The 17,815-nt window shown below is 37.7% G+C and overlaps 1 protein-coding gene across 9 annotated transcripts in view; it reads left to right on the top strand.

Annotated features, from left to right (window-relative positions):
- GBF1 (golgi brefeldin A resistant guanine nucleotide exchange factor 1) overlaps positions 1–17,815 on the top strand; it is a 140,692-nt gene that overhangs the window by 38,469 nt on the left and 84,408 nt on the right. For all 9 annotated transcript variants that reach the window (XM_089510841.1, XM_089510840.1, XM_089510832.1 and 6 more), the window contains exon 4: positions 16,506–16,637. In XM_089510841.1, coding sequence (XP_089366967.1) covers positions 16,506–16,637 — 132 coding nt within the window. The remainder of the gene's footprint in view (positions 1–16,505; positions 16,638–17,815) is intronic.

Consider the following 17,815-nt stretch of genomic DNA (forward strand, 5'->3'; position numbering starts at 1 on the left):
CATTCTCGTTATTATATATATAATTTTAATCTTGTTGGGGTATAATACCATCTGTTGGTAATTTTCAAGTTTTCTTTTAAATCTTGTAATGCTGTGAAGCAATTTGTTTTTCTCCAGGTGTTTTCCCATTTTTCTAAGGGCATCGAACGACCTATGTCTTAGGCCCTCTTGTCTGGATTAAGCTCCAGTTTATTCATATTAATACATTTAAAAATATCCCCTATACATTTCATTTGATTTTCTATTAAGTTCCCAAGATCAGATGACTGTGAGGAAGTTGAATGTAATCCATATACTGATTACGCTCAGTTCTAGATCCTCTCACATTGTGGTTTCATATTTATCTTTGAAGTGAAATCACAGAAACACAAAGGTCCCAGTGTGTCTGATTAAATAAAACTGCTGCATTTCTTTTTCCATTTCAATCTCAACTGTCAGAATAAAAATGCTTTGAATGGATAGCTTTCTATATATATGTGTGTGTGTGTGTGTTCAATTTTTAGTGAATTTATTGGAAAGATGGGTAGTGTTTTTTACAATCAAACAAGATCCCCAAGTGACCATTGACTTTATAACTGTTAGTCAAATATTGAATTTAAACTTTTTTTTTTGGCTGAGAAAATGGCTTTAGTATATAAATGCTGATTAAACTAACCTTCAGGAACTGTTAGTAATCCAGTCATGTGATGTGTTGAATGGAATGTGGCAAATAACTAATGGGTTTCTGTGAGGAGTCCTGAGCCTCAAAAAGTTAAACAAGCACACAGTACCAGGCCTCTTTGTGTTTCTTTATTCTGATCAGGTGTCGGAAATGATTAGGATCAACTATTTTCTTTTTTGTTTTGTTTTGTTGGCTGGTATCCCATGGTGTACTCGAGGAGAGAGAAAAGGGGGCTAGGCTCAGCAGTTCTGTAATGGTATGGAGTGCATTAACTTCTGTCTGACTGCAGATGGACAAAACTGTGACAAAACACTGATAGAAAATGTTTCTGGGTTTGGTGCCACTGTGTTGGCACCCATCATTTTGAAGCAGCTGGAAATGTTTTGCAAAACGGATCACCACAGAGTTAGGTGCAACCATGGGGGATAAGTATATGTGCCTTCCCTATAGTTTCTAATATCTGTTACCTTAGTTCTACCTTAAGTGCTGTACCCTATGGCATTATCATAACTATTCAGCTTTCTTTAAGAGCTGACCATTTTGCTCTCATCCCTGCCATTTAGCCTTAGTGTTCTTCTTCATGTGCTATAATTACTGTAAGTGAGGAACCTCCATGCAAAGTAAAACATTCCCAGCAATTGATTGTGTCCCAGAAAAAGTTGACCAAAGCTGATCATTCCAGATGTTCAGAAGAGCTTTTATCACTTTTCAGGAGCCCTTTGGGATAATATTGCTGCTGAACAGAGTAGCAAGTGAATACTTCTAATCTGTTATTATCTGCTTGTTCTCTTCTATATTGTTTTTTAAATAAGGGTTGGCACTTAATTAAACACACAGCTGATGAGGTCTGTAGGTTTTGCTTAATTAAATATGTATATAAACACAAAGGTTCTAAAGGAAATACACACTTGATTGCTTGTAGATTATTGGAAATGTTGTTAGACTATAACATTTAGTGATGAGCAATAGTGGGAATTGTAGTCCAACAACATCTGGAAGACTGTATAGTTTCCTATCCATTTTGCTTGATGTTCATATTGTTCAGCTGTCAGCATCCTAAAAGATAATTCCTGTTTCTTTTTTCAGGTGGTAATGCCACTTTTAAGATCACATTTGGCATATGAAATTTTTATAAGTATTTATTGAAAGTCATACTGCTGAGAAAGCTGAATTGGGGCCATGGCAATCACATGCTGTGGTCTCAATCCGCTTTTTTGCTCTGGCAAAAAAACAGCTTTTCGGCACTCTGGTGGTGTGCAGTGTCTAAATGCTGCGCTGCTGGAGCAGCCAGAAGCTGGCTCAAGTGTAGGCAGCCAGGCAGCATGAAGCTGGCTTCTGGTAGGCTTGGAGGCATGTGTCATGTGTATGCCATGCCCCCAAGTTGGCTGGAAGCCGGTTTGTTCCGTCTCTGTAAGTTTATATATCTAAATCTGTTCCCTGGTTGGAGATGCTCTTCATTTCATATATTTAAAAATAGAGTAGATGAACGAATTAGTCACGTAAAATTGTAGCCTTCAGACTAAATTTGCAAAACAAACACCTCTGCCTCAATTATAATGTCACATGTCACTAATATTCCTAGTTCACAGAAGGGCACTGCCTTGAGAAAACTGCCATCAGATTTTGGTCAGTTCATGGATCTTCCAGAAAACAGTGTGTAGGCCACTCTGAGTAGATAAGCCTCTATACAAACTTTACCCACTTTAAGCCATCAGGAGTGTCAGTTAAGATGCGGCTATTGCACATCTAGCCACCAAGCTCATTCACTTTATACATACACATGCTTACTTCAACTTTGGTGAGAACATAAATCTCTAGATATGGATTCTTTGGTGGGCCAAAATGGTAAAACAAAATTCCTCATTCCTATTTTGACATGGCAAACTCCAAATTAATAAATAGCTTCTGAAGATGGATATAACTGTAACTGTAGAATGGTAATATTTGGCCAGAAGATGTCACTGTCGTGTGTTACTGTAGCCTGCACTAACTTTTGCAGCTGTTCCAAAACAAACAACTGCAGGAATAAATGGAACAATTGTGCTATTAGTTATGGGGTAAATGAAGAAAAGTACAAATCCTGTGCCTAGATCTGTAGAACAACCTTGGCAGATTTGACCATGTCAACCATTTCTTCTTTAATGAGACCATTGTTATTCTTATTTAACAGTAACTGTCTTTTGGTTGTTGCTTACTGTATACTACCAGTTTTGTTTATTTGGTAGTTCTGTGATTTTCTTTAATGTATACTGTACTCATTTGAACAATACTTTTCCATTTCTTTTAAACTCCAGTATATTTACAGATGTAATTGATCAGCCAGACACAGTAAGGAACTTGTCTAGTTACTTACCAGTACTTAAGTATCCTAGAATGAAAGTTCAGTATTAATACAGTTAAGTCTTAATTTCTATCAGGAACTTAGATAATGCATCCATTCCTTGAGATGTTAGCTCTGGCTACGGTAACACATACCTTGATTACATACTGTTTAGATTACCACAATGTACTTGGCACTGCCTTGGAAATGGTTCGGAAACTTTAGTTCAAAATGCGGCAGCCAGAATGCTGACTGGGGCCAGTTATAGGGAACATATAACATATATACAGTACTTGACTATAATAGAATCATAGAGTTGGAAGAGACTCCAAGGGCCATCCAGTCCAGGAACTCTTAGTCAAAGCATCCCCGACAGATGGTCATCCAGTCTCTGTTTAAAGACCTCCAAGGAAGGAGACTTTACCACTCTCCAAGGAAGTGTGTTCCACTGTCAAACAGCCCTTACTGTCAGGAAGTTCCTCCTAATGTTGAGGTGGAATCTCTTTTCCTGTAGCTTGCATCCATGTATAAGTTGAGGGCAGGTTTTGGGGCCAAAATTATAGATTGAACCTTCCTAAGCACAGTTTGAATAAAACCAAAATAACTTGGTTTCAGCAGCATACGGTACATATGAAACAGCCTTATACAGGTCTAATGTGTGGTTTCCTGTGAATGGTTCCAGATTTCCAAGGTTTCAGGCAGAGAGAAAGCTTTCCTATGGCTACTGCCTGATACCTGTTAACAGAAACTGTCAATGATTGAATATTGGTGCTTTTGAAGTATTGGTGCACCGAGTTTTGCCACTGTAGCATTTAAATGGCCACTTGTGACCCCTCCATGCTTCAGAGGACATGACAGGCATTTTTATACCTTTTTTCCAGAAAGGGCACTGCACTGAAGGCCCTTGAAGACCACATATAGTTTGTGAGTTATACTTGGTGCACCTTTTCCCTCAACTGAATGTACTTTTAAACATGAAGCAGGATTGCCTAACAATTTTCTGACTAATGGGTAGTTTTAAAAATGTAATAAATAAAGCTTTCTACTATATGCATACATTTGTCTAAACTGGGCTAATGTGTTCAATAAGGGTTGTGGATTCAATTTTAGGAGATAGAGTGTAGATTTTAGTTTATGTTACATTCAGATACTTGTATCAGATTATTTTAAAAAGGGTAATGGTCCAAATGCATCTGAGGAAGTAGACTTCAACTTCTTTCTTTCAGTTAGTCTCAAAAGTGCTAAAGATCTCTTTACATCCTGATTCTACAGACTAACATGGCTCTATCTTTGTATTATTTTATGCTTAATTCTTATTAATCAGTTTGAGAACTGTTGTTTGAGCAGTGGGCTATAAATGGATAAGAGACTACATTACTGGAATTGTAATTCAGCTCTCCCCTTAACAACTTGGATTCATGTAATCTGAAATGTTTGTATCAATATCTGTATCAGAGTACTGAGAGAATTATAGGATGAATTCAGTATTAAAACACTTAACATTTTAAGCCTTTATAAATATAAAATTTATATTCTACCTTTCTAAACTTAATCCTAGGTTACTTATGAAAAATTAAAATAAAAACAGTATCACAACAATATATAATTGAACAACAGGGCATATGTGATCAGACCATTTGTTTATGTGCCAGGCTTTTAGTCATAGAACTTTTCATCTGTGGAGATGAGATCGCATGTGGCCATAATATCAGTTTTTCCTCCTGTATTTCTGTATAGTTGGCCCTCCTTATCCATGGGTTTTTTATTCATGGATTCAAGCATCCACGGCTTGAACGTATTCCAAAAAAAGTATAAATTCCAAATAGCAAACCTTGATTTTCCATTTTATATAAGGGACACTATTTTACTATGCCATTGGCCTGTTACAGACTGCCAAAATAAAGCTGCTTCAGGGTCTCTTTGGAGGTATGCTGTTTAAATGATGCATGCATCCTAAGAATCCGGAAGCTGCACCAACGCTGCACTCCAGTGCTTAGGAATGGAGTGTGGCTTTGGCGCGACCTCCAGACTCTTAGGACCCATGCATCATTTAAATAGCATACCTCCAAAAAGACCCGAAGCAGCTTTATTTTGGCAGTCTGTAACAGGCCATTGTATTTAATGAGACTCGAGCATCCACGGACTTTGTTATCCATGAGGGGTCCTGGAACCATGGATAACAAGGGCCCACTGTAGTAGTCTCTCTTTCCTATCCTTCTTTTGTAAGAATGAGAGGGTTTATTTCTCCTCCTTCATTCTCCCTGCATTTCTCCTGTGTTCAACCATATTATGGTCTTTTACTCTCACAAGAGAAGTGGTACCTTTTAAGCTTCTGCAGTCACTTCTTTTAGTGTTATATTAATATTTTCCTTGATAAAATATGCAAAAGGGAAAAAAAATGCTATCCTTTTTTGTATTTATTCTGTGACAGTAATTTGTATCTGTTCTGTGATTCTTGAATTCATTGAAATGAACCTGACTTGTGAGTTGTGGCAGAATACCTGCAGAGTAGACAGGCATTTTGTGGAACAATTGCTTTATCTCTTAATTCTTCTACAAAATAAAAAGTGTTTCAAGCAAGAATTTGAGCTGGAGTTAATCACCTTTAAAATTCAGATGATTTTATACATGGAGATAAATTATTTTTACATGTGAATCTGGGAAGTGCATGAAGGCTGAAGGATTTTCTCCTTGTTCTTGGGGATTAAAGAATACAAAATGGAGAATTAGGCATGCCTTTATCAACTTTGAAGTTCTGGCGGTAAACAACTGTCAGAGGTCGAGTGTCTTTTGCTGGGTGGGTTGTGTGTTTCTGTTTATTGGAGGTGACATTAGCAGTGGAGCAGTTGTGAAAAGGCCATGTTGCCATTGCTAAATATACATCTCTGGCTGTCTGATAATAGGTTCCAGGAAGTTCAGTGGAAAATTAAAACAAAGCAACATTTATAGTTGATTGAACCTGAAAAGCAGTTTTGATGCTGAATGGCAAATATGTGGACTTCAGCATTCCAGGAGTCTGATGCAATCCTGCTGGATGTGACTGACCTTGTGTGTACAGAATGGACTGTGGACACAGCAGCATGCAAAACTGCTTCATCTCTGAACTGCTTTATGGGAAGGCAAATTTTGCTCCCTGCGCTGAAACAGGGCTTGTACATACATCCTATAGTTATGCAGAACACAGGGTTCTAAACAAATCTTATTACTACATCAGAAGGTAACTTTCCTGTGATCATCTGCTCCTTCCCCAAAATATACATCTAATTTTCAAATAATATCTGTATTATGATAAAGTCATGTCACAGTTGTGTTGGGACACTGAAATGAGAATTTGAGTACTAATGCTGTATGTGTCTGTGTGTTTACTCTGAATAATGTCCTACTGTGTTTGGTTGGACTTGCTACCGGGTCATTGTGCATACGATTGCAGCCTAAACCTGAAAAAGTTGTATGTTAAAAGCCTGTGCAAGTATATTGAGGAATCATATAACAAAACCTTTATTTTGCTTCATACATCAATGTATTGAGCAAGTCATCTCAGTGCATAACATTATTTCAATGTATGCTTATGTCTGAGCCAGAGTGGTGTAGTGTTCTCAGTATTAGAATTTGGGACCAGGGTTTGAACTTAGCCTCAGAAACCTATTGAATGACTTTGGTCAAGTCACAGTCTCTCAACCTGAAAGGAAAGCAATGGCAAACCACTGCTGAATAATTGGAATCTCATAGCATAGTAGGGGTGTGTGTGCATAAGAAATACAGTAATTGTGTTTTCCCCCACAAGATCTCAAAACCTCATTTAGCCCTCTGAGGTTTCAGATGTATGGTTCTACTTCATGTCTTTTGATCCATCCAATTGACTAATTAGGCCAGTGTGCCTTTGGCAGTCTACCTATCAAGTGTATGAATGCAGAACTGCACAGAAACCTGTAAGGCTTTCTATTCAGTAAACATAACTAAATCAAGATAATTAATTATCTTACTGAGTTGGTTCAACCAGGATGTGCTTGAATATCTCAACAAAAATGTTGAGAGTGTTAATGATAAATAGAAGTTTTTTTGTTGTTTTCAGACATTTGATTTCCATGTTTTGACACAATTATATAAATAATTGGGACATAAACTACATCGCTGGCCTGGAGGACAGATTAAGAAAGGTCTACCATCACCCTGAGCATATTCACTTCATAATACAGTATAAGATTCAGAAAACTGAGTAGCCTTGCCCACTATGACTATTACATATGTCTTGCATCTAGAACTCCTTTATGTGGAACTTCAGTCCACCTCTATTTTCCTAATTATTTCTTCTACTGGAGGAGCTAGTTGCAGTGATTCTGGAAGAGATAAGCCTATACACAGTGTTCTGGCAACATTCATGTGATCTCCCCCCCCCCCCCCCGCCAAATCTAGCCAAGATTTTTGCTACCCAAAATGACTAGCCCAGTTAGATCTGTGTGCCTAAGCACCTTTTTCCTGAATATCGCAGTGCTGGTATAGGAACAGCCTTGATCATTTTGCTGATGGCGGTTCAGCATCTCAAAGTATGGTACTTACTGCACATCTTCTTGTCTTGAATTGATACCACTTTTCTTATTAACTGCAGGAGTCATTCTCACAATACTGTAACTCTCAGGTCATTGGCCAAAGGACCTCTTCATACCTGAAGATCTCCCAAATGCCAACATCTCCCCTGAGGCTTCTATACCGTTCTTGTTTTGTACCTTCAAGTCATTTCCGTCTCATTCTGACCCTAAGGTGATCCCATCACAGGGTTTGCTTGGCAAGATTTGTCCAGAGAGGTTTGCCTTTGCCTCTCTTTGAGGCTGAGAGAATGTGACACTAGAGTTTTTATGGCTGAGTGAGGATTTGAAACTTGGTCTCGGAATCATAGCCCAAAGCACTACGCATGCTGGCTCTCTTCTCATTTACCTAATGAAACTAAATTTTACAGGAGTTCTTTAATTAGATATCAGAGGGGCTACTGATGCTTTTAAAACAACAATTATCCTAACTAATGCTTCTGGTTATACCTACTGGGCAAGGAGCCCAATTCTCTCTCTCTGACTCATCACAGTATCCTTGAAACTAAAAAATATTAAAAAGGCTTCTTTCTGTTCCTGTTAGGGGCTTGGGTGAGGATGGGGGATATGCAACAACACTGTGTTTTGGAATCACATCAACTGCTTTATGGCACTGCAAATTCGGAAATCCTAGTCCAGTCCAGTCATCTGGGCATCAGAAGGCGACAAATCACAGAAAAGAGTGTGATTGCTATACTTAGGTTGTGATCGTATATATTCAAGGGGTCTCCTGAGTCATGCTGTAAGTGTTTATTTGGACGTTAAAAGAGAGAGGAGAAAAACAAAAAGTAAAAATGGCCTGGGAAGGAGTGAGCATGATAACTGTTCATTCATGACCATTGAACATCATTTGGGGAGGGGAACAGGAAAGATCAAGGTTTGATAATCCCTGCCTCTCCCCAACTCAGGCCACTATTGAATTTTATTGTTGTTTTGTTTAAACAAAAACATTCAGCATCTGACCCACTCTCAAGTGCTTTTGAATCTTGTTTCTTGCAGGTTGGCCTGTTTATTACATTGAATTGTAAATACCCAAGACAGTGGTTCTAAAACTTCACCCTTTACATCTACATGCAGACATTACACCCCTCCCTGCCTTTAGTGTGCATATTTTTGTCTGAATATTCAGGTATATTCATTTTTTCACATTTTAAAGAAAATAGCATCATTCAAATTGGAACAGTTTTATTTAAATAAAATGCACAAGTGTAAATTTTACACATATTGTCTCACACACAGCCACACTGACACAAGTGAGTGCTCACATATATGCACTTTCATGCTTTCTTTCACTTATACACATACTCATTTACTGTCTCTCACACACAGCCACACAGAAACATTCATTTTCTTGGTATATGCAAGTACAGTCGGCCTTCCTTAACCACAGATTTTTTTATTCATGGATTCAAGCATCCACGGTTTGAAAAGTGTATAATCCAAATAGCAAACCCTAATTTTCCATTTTATATAAGGGACACCATTTTACTATGCCATTGTATTTAATGGGACTTGAGCATACATGGATTTTGTTATCCACGGGGGAATCAAACCCCACCTGATAACAAGGGCCCACTGTATACACAAGTGCATATGCGAGTATGTAAAAAAGAGATGAAGAGTGTGACTCTGTGTGTGTGTGTGTGTGTGTGTGTGTGTGTGTGTGTGTGTGTGTGTGTGAGTGATAGAGAGTGAGACAGAATTTTTGTGGGACACTGTGCAAATGAATGCATCTCAGGGAGAGAGTCAGAAAAAGTGCATGTGTATGAAAATTTGTGTGTAACAGAAAGTCATTCACACACTGAGAGACATATTGAGGGTGTGTGAAAGAGTGTGTTGAGGCTGCAACAGTGTCTCATCCCGAAAACTGAGACAGTGATGGGATGGTTGGGAGAAGAAGAAGCGGTGGCTCAGGATGGCCACATTGCAGCAAGTTTCCTTGCTGTCCTTCTCCCTCCCTCCTCACCTTTCTCTTCCCCTTCAGGACAGTAGAGGTTTCGGAAGAGGAGCAGGGGAGGAGGAAGAGGGGGAATCAGGCCCTCCAAGTCTTGCACCCCCCTTGAGCAGCTCTCATGGCCCTGCTGGGGGTTCCATCACACCTTTATAGAGCCACTAACATAACCAATTGTGATTTTATTTCAAGCCATACACTTAAAGTATTTTTAGGCATGCACCTCAAACAGGCAATAGCTGTTGGTAATGAAAAACAGTCTTGATAGCATTTACGGCTAATAGGCTTATTTTAGTGGTGTGAACAGGGTAAGGGTCACATTGTGAGGTTCAAGATTGGAGAGAGAGGGGATCACTGTTGTGGAGGTGAGGGGCTAAAGGCAAATAGGATAATGCTGGAGAGGCAGGATTGTTCTGTGTTGTTCAGTGTAGTGTTCAATTTTAAAACGTTTTAAAGTGTAGCTGATGTATTAAAATGTAATAAGGAGGGAATGAAATTAGAGAGGCACAAGTTTTATTCATCTTGCTCTTGTTTAGGCTTTCCCATGCTGCCCTCTGGCTCTTGTTGGATGGAACTTGAACTGTTCTTTGACATGAGACAGCAAAGATTAATATTAATCTCTTTAATACTGTAGTTATGTAATGTATTTGTGGCTTTGATTAAGTTATGTTTGCTTAGCTAGTGTGATTTATAAATACACATTTGTGGTTTACAATGCATATACTTTAGTGGAACTGATATCCAATAAATATTTATGTCAGATTTATTCATTTGTTTTATTTCATTCTGCAATTTGGGTAGCTTCTCTGTCTGCGGGTCTTGTTAATCCTTGTTATTTAAAATACTATTAATAACATATAGAAGGGTATATGTGTGCGTATGCATGCACACATACATGTATGCACAGAGGAAACAAGCTTTATTCTTTGCTGATAAACAAAACATACTATATATACTCATAAGTCTAGAAATGTTAGTCAAAAAAATGACTCCAAAAAGCTGAGTCGACTGGTCCATGTAAGTATTGTACTTTAAATCTCATATATATATATATATATATATATATATATATATATATATATATATGAGTTAAAGTACAATACTTACATTGACCAGTCGACACTCACTCACTCTCTCTCTCTCTCTCTCTCTCTCTCTCTCTATATATATATATATATATATATATATATATACACAGTGGATCCTTGTTATACGCTGGGGTTTGGTTCCAAGATCCCCCGTGTATAACAAAATCCGTGTATGCTCAAGTCCCATTAAGTATAATGACATAGCAAAATGGTGTCCCTAATAAAAAATGGAACATCAAGGTAAATTTATACTTTTTTGGAACATTTTCAAACCGTGTATGCTTAAATCCGTGTATAAAAAATCCGTGTATAAGAAGGGCCGACTGTATATATATATATATATGTGTGTGTGTGTGTGTGTGTGTGTGTGTGTGTGTGTGTGAGTGTGAGAACCAGCCCCTTGTGAAAGGCAAGAGAGTAGTCTGTCCTGGGAGCACTGACTTCCCTTTATTCTCCCATCTACAGAATATGAGCATAAACAATTATTCCTCTTGGAATTTTTTATGTTCTTTGACATTGTTTTCCTTTGCTTCATCTTTTACATCTTTTGTTGCATGACCTTCGACCTATCTATCCATAGGTCGTATCAAAATCCATTATTTTGACCCCAAAACCTGCCCTCGGCTTATACACAAGGTTGATTTATAGTCAGGTATATACGATACTCACAAAAGAAATGAAGACAAAAAGGCAAAAATGAATAAAAACTATGGCAAATATACAAGTGAAAACAGATCACGGTTTACTTGCATTTATGTATTTACTTGCATGTATGTATTAATACTTTGTCTCATCATAGGCTATTTAAAGTAAAAGACACTTAGAAGTGGTTTACCAGTGCCACCCGCTGTGTGCTACTTAACAAGAGTTAGCTAAAGTGCTTCAATAGTTGTCTGAAAGTGATTTCCATCATTGCCAGCTCTCACTATTGCTGCTTCACAGAGCTTCCCTTTCTGAGTTGCTGCACCATCCTTACCACTGGAACTATCAGTAGTCTTTTCTTGATGTGGCCATTACTCTGTAAAGAGGATGGATGCCTCTTAGGCTGATTTCCCACTTTGAGTGTACTGCTGCCTTCAGTGTTTCCAGATTAGTCTAGTCTCTTGACAGTATTGCTCTCATTCTGTAAGACACTCAACCCCCCCCCCCCAAAAAAAAAACAGGGCATTAATGTGTGCATGCAAAAGAGAGAATCTTTTAATGATGAACCGACAACTTTAGAAAGAGTAAAATCTACTATCAGATCACTTGGAAAAAATAAACCAACATGAGATAGCCTACCAATAAAACTGTCTCAAGCTATAAAGACAGAATCCATCCAAATTATAACAAAAACCTGCCAACAAATATGGGAAACAAAATAATGGCCCATGGATTAGAAGTGCTCCATTTATATTCCAAATTCAAAGAAGGAAGACACCAGGGATTGCAGTAACCATTGGACTATAAAATTAATCTTTCGTGCAAGAATTTTCAACAGTTGCTTACCATATATAGAGTGCAAACTGAAGGATATCATAGAGATTGTATTGTGATCATAATTTGTTAATAGAGCACTCTGAAGAATTAAAACCAGCCTGTACTTCATAGATTATAGCAAAGTTTTTGAATGTGTAGTTCATGCAAAACTGGATTACACTAAAAGAAATGGGAATGCCACAACATTTGAATGCTCTGACGTGTTTTTTGTTATCTGAACAAGAGGCTACTGTTAGAAGAGAATATGGAGAAAAAGAATGATTGCTGATTCTCTACTTGATTTACATGCAGTGCATAACTTACAGAAAACAAGATTAAACTTGCAGGAAGGAGATGTAAAAACTGGAGAAAGAAACCTGATTAGTTTAAGATATGCTGTTGACACCATATTACTAGCATGTAATAGCAAAGACTTGGAACTGCAATTCATGAAAGTTAAGAAGAAAGTACAAATGCAGGGTTACAGCTAAATAATTAAAAAATCAAAAATAAAGGCCACAGAAGATTTACATAATTTTAAAGTGGATGATAAGATATCAAATTGCAATTCCAGGTGCTAGTCAAAGTTGAGATTTTACTCAATAAACTGGAAGAAGACTTAAGATTTGGGAGGAAGGAGTTAGATAAGATCCTCAGGTGTAAAGATACATGATTGAATACTAAAGTCAGGACCATCTATGCCATAGTATGCAAAATGACTAAACCACAGTGATTGTACTCACTAAAAAAAGATAGTAAAGCTCAGGGAAGTTCAAATCTGATCACACTAATTATTTGAAATATTAATATTCATAGTTTTTAAATGCAGATATATGGGTAGGCACACTACACTGGGAGAGCCAGTGTGGTGTAGTGATTTGGGTGTTGGGCTACAGTTCTGGATTGAACTAGGGTTCAAATCTTTGCTCAGCCATGGAAACCCATCTTGGGCAGGTCACACAGCCTCAGAGAAGAGCAAAGAGCAAACCTCTCTGAACAAATTTTGGGAAGAAAACAAAATGATAGATTTCCTTAAGGTCACCATAAATTAGAACCAACATGAAAGTGCATGGCAGTAACAACAGTACTCTGCAACTTCTGCTTGTATGAAATTTGGATCATTTTTGTAATATGCAGATGATATCAGCCATAAATAGAAAGTCCTGAGACTGGATGAGAAAGCCGTTTGATTGTATTCTTTGATGCCAATCAGGAAGCCAGCTAGAAACAATTTTATCTAAATGTAACATAGTTTTGTGTTGTTTTTAAAGATGTGTTCACTGGGGTGAGAATTGGGAGATCGTCCAAATGGTCTGTATCTTCCATTATTTGTCTTAACTGGCTGTGCTGGCTAGATCTGCTGGGAATAGCAATTCAACAGCATCTGGAAGTCCATTGGATTTGCACCCTTATTCTGCTCAGATGCTCCATTTTGTCACACCAGCAATACATAGCAATGCTAATCAGTGGAGAAGGCCAGTATGCTATTTACTCTTTTCTCAGGCACTGAAACTTATTTTAGCTTATTATCATTAAACTGTGTGTTTTACTTATGGATTTGAAACATGGTTAGTACACGTGCCAGTGAAGCACTTGTATTAGCCAAACATGCTAGCAAAACACAATGAAAGAGTGCTCCCTAGCATGTTCATGCTCTGTCTTTTTGTCTGTGGTTCCATGAAATCATCAGACACCAGATGGCAATCACATTCAGTTTCCTGGATTCCTACTTGCATCCTTACCCATACCAGGTCCATTGGGAAACCAAGTATGGAGGCACCTGCTGCAGTCCCTCTTGTAGAACTGGTATGTCCCTAGCTGATAGCGAAGGGATGGAGCAGTAAAAGAAGGGGAAAATTCATGATTTTCTCATGCCCCTTTTCTCCATACGCCATCAGCTTGTAAATACGATATTGATGTCTTTTGAAGGATTTTGTTTCCACCAAAGGATTTGCTTCCTTTAAAAATTAGATATGTACTTCAGGGTATGGGTGAGGATTGCCTTAGTCTGACTTTCTAAACGTGATGCAGATTAAGGCTACTTCCTGCCTGACGTGTTGTTTGCATGGCTGTATCTCATGTTTTAAGTAGATGGAATGCCTGTCTGGAATGTGTCATTACTTTACCGACAAATCCCAGCAGGTGATGCAGATGCCTAAAGTGGCTGCCTTTTCTCTGTGACACTTTCATTCAGTTGTTTCCTGATGAGCTGGTGTGAAATTAAGTTACGGCTGCAACATATGTTTAAACTTTTGCGGTAATGCACCTCTGTTATGATATTAACCCTTTCCGGTCTTTTGCTCATTTAATCTGATGCCTAAGAGCTTGTTGATTATCAAAGAAACTCTGAAAGAGTATGTGTACATGCATGAGCAGATAGGTGCCTAAGTCACCTGTTCACTCTCCCAATATTTGTGTTTACAATTTCTTAAATGGAGAGTTCCCTAAATAGATTTCTCCCACCACTGCCGCTTCTTAATTGTTTGAATGTTTAAACATTTCTGAAATCAAAGCTCAAAATGTTTTGATTGACTGACAACAAAACTTTGGCTCTTGTGTAGTTGATGATTTGGGCTGAGCTACATTAGTACGAAGCTGTGGAGCAGAAGCTCATGTTCTTCTTCTTCAGGTCATGCAGTTTTAGATTTGGAAGGGATCTTGAGAAACCTTTAGTCCAATGGTCCCCAAACTTTGACCTTAAGAGATTTTGGACTTTAGCTCTCAGAAGCCTCAGCCAAGTTGGCCAGTTGTCTGGGATTCTGGGAGCTGAAGTCCAAAATCCCTTAAAGACCATAGTTTTAAGTCCACTGCTTTAGTCCAACCCCCTGTGCATCATAAGAACCCATAGTTATAGCAGCCCTTAAAAAGGGCTTTAAGCAGATGAGCATCTCCAATGAAGGAAAGTGCAACATCTTCTGTTGCAATCTCTTCTACTCTTTACTATGATCAGCTCTTTATCATGAAGAAGTTATTTAGTTGAATCCATTTCAGCTTTCCTGCAATTTGAATCCATTGCTTCAGGCCTTTCCCTCTGAAGTAGCAGGAAACACATTTGCTCCATTTTTTACACGACGGTTTTTAATACTTTATTTTTAAAAAGTGAGCTACCTTCAGTTTGGGTACTTAGGTAAGCTTTGTACTCTTGGCTGGAATGGAAAGCTAGAGACCCCATCCATCCATTATTTTATTTATTTCTTCTTCGTGGTCTCTGCGAATCATACAAATGGGTTTTACTGCGCCTGCGCAGTGTTGTTCGGAAACTTCTGGAATCACTGGGCAAAGTTATCTTTGCAACATATAGAAACTTTTTGGCGGCTTATCAAAAGACACAATACAATAAAAATGTATTGTTAAAACATATACAGTTGGCCCTCTGTATCCATGGATACTTCATCTATGGATTCAACCATCCATGGTTTGAAAATATTCCAAAAATATACATAAATTCCAAAAAACAAACCTTGATTTTGCCATTTTATATATAAGGGACATCATTTTACTACTCTATTGTATTTAATGGGGCTTTAGCATCCACGGATTTTGATATCCACAGGAGACCCTGGAACCAAACCCAACTGGAGGAACAAACATCAACAATCTAAGATAGTCAGATGACACAATACTACTAGCAGAAAATATCAAAGATTTGGAAAAATTATTGAAGAAAGTGAAAGCAGAAAGTGCAAAGGCAGGTTTACAACTGAACATTAAGAAAAAAATAATAATAGTGACCACAGACCATCTACATAACTTTAAAGTAGATGAGGAAGATATTGAAATAGTTCAAGATTTTCCTTACTTGGGCTCACAAGGCAGACAGGCCAGTACATTTCCACTTCATTTTGAGTTCTCTAGACCAGATAGACAAAAACATTGAAGTTATGTCACCAAACTGCTACTATTATTGGAATATAAAAATATTTTTTTCTGCCATTATACCTTTATGTGCTTCCTAAAAAAACTGTGGGCAATCTCATAGAAATTTTTCAGCTAAAGGCTGAAATCATTATAATCATTATAAAAATACACTAAGAATAGATGTTGGATGATGAAAGGAATCAGTAGTTACCTGATGGTTTGTAGCCTAAACTAATACTAAACTAATTCCCATCTATTCTGTTTTGTAATTTTCTTTGATTACCTGCTATATTCTTTTCAATGTTCATTTTTGCCCAGTATTGTATGATCTGGGTAAGTAGCCCATCTGTGCCTTTCATGCTGGTGTTAATATGTAGGTAATTTTATAGTATCTCTGTACAGAGATTAATTAATCTGAAATGTTTAAATCAGTGAATCAACAAAATAGTTGGTGGTGCAATCTTGGTCTATCAAACTCAAATTTCAGATGAATAGACATTGCTGTTCCATCAGTAAATGAGTTGCTGCCTTTGCTCTTATGACAATATAATTGATCATAATGATATGCTGTTGTTTTTTGTTCCAGAGCTTTCAGCTGTTGAGCCTATTGTCTTCCTTCGACCTTTTCTGGAAGTTATCCGTTCAGAAGATACTACAGGTCCCATCACTGGATTGGCTCTAACATCAGTAAATAAATTCCTTTCATATGCACTAATAGGTATGGATCTAGACCAATTGTTTCCTAATATCAGTTAAGACTAGGCTTGAGTAAACTGTTGCTTAGGCTTGAGAAAACTGTTGCTTTGATGAGAAAAATGCACCTGTATTCCTTGGAACATTATAATCAATATGAGAAGGAACTGTGTTGGGAATATTTTAGAAGCATTTCTTAGTGGCAAGAATGAGTTTCCAGTAGAGTGCTGCCAAATACAATTGGAGTCGTTTAGAAAGACTGTGGCATGCTGTCATAAGTGGGCTGATAAGCAGATGTCATAGTATTTAGATATCTTGGTGTTCTGAACCTTTGAATTTAAATACATTGGAACTGGAATCTGCCAGTATTGTAAGCAGAGTAGACAAACCCCTTTTCAACTGGAAACAAAGTTGAGGAAGAGAGGAAATACAGAAGCCAATATTATTCAGGAATGTGAGGATGTACTGTGTATTTCTTTACATTTTCCCCTCCTCTAGTACATGTATACCTCAATTAATGAAGTAGATGTGTTCCTGGACATTACTCCTTTAACAGAATATTTGGTACCATATACCAAAGTTTCTTATATTGCCCAAAAGCAGAGCAGATCAACATGTTTCAGTAGACTTTTTATTCAGCACATGTGAAATGCAACAACCAGAGACTTCTTCCAAAACTTAACCAGGAATGATACTTTTTTTCACCAACATTCTGGGGGGAGCTAATGAGGCAGACCTATTTGCTCTCCCCTGTCTAGTCCTTTTTGCCAGTCACACATACTCAATAAAGTATTCTGGAGGCATCTGATTCCATCAGTTCTAGCTGTGAATTCTGTGACTTACGTCACTCTCTTTTATCTTATTTTATTGTATTTTATTGTATTCTCTGTATTTTTATTGCTGTAACCCACCCGGATTCCTTGTGATTGGGCGGGCTATAAATCATCATCATCATCATCATCATCATCATCATCATCATCTACTGTTTACCTTACCTACTATAGGAAGACATACACAGCTATAGTATGATCTGCTAAAGTAGAATCCAAAGACATAGCCATGTTAGTCTGGAAAATCAGTATTCAAAGGAATCTTGCAGCATCTTTTGAGACTAACTAAAAGACAAAAGTTGATAGCATCAGCTTTTATAGATTTGAGCCTACTTCCTCAGTTTGGACATGAAATGCATCTGAAGAAGTAGGT

Source organism: Sceloporus occidentalis, unplaced genomic scaffold (genome assembly GCF_023333645.1).
Source record: "Sceloporus occidentalis isolate IW3139 unplaced genomic scaffold, rSceOcc1.0.p SCAF_2, whole genome shotgun sequence".
Classification (NCBI taxonomy): Eukaryota; Metazoa; Chordata; class Lepidosauria; order Squamata; family Phrynosomatidae; genus Sceloporus; species Sceloporus occidentalis.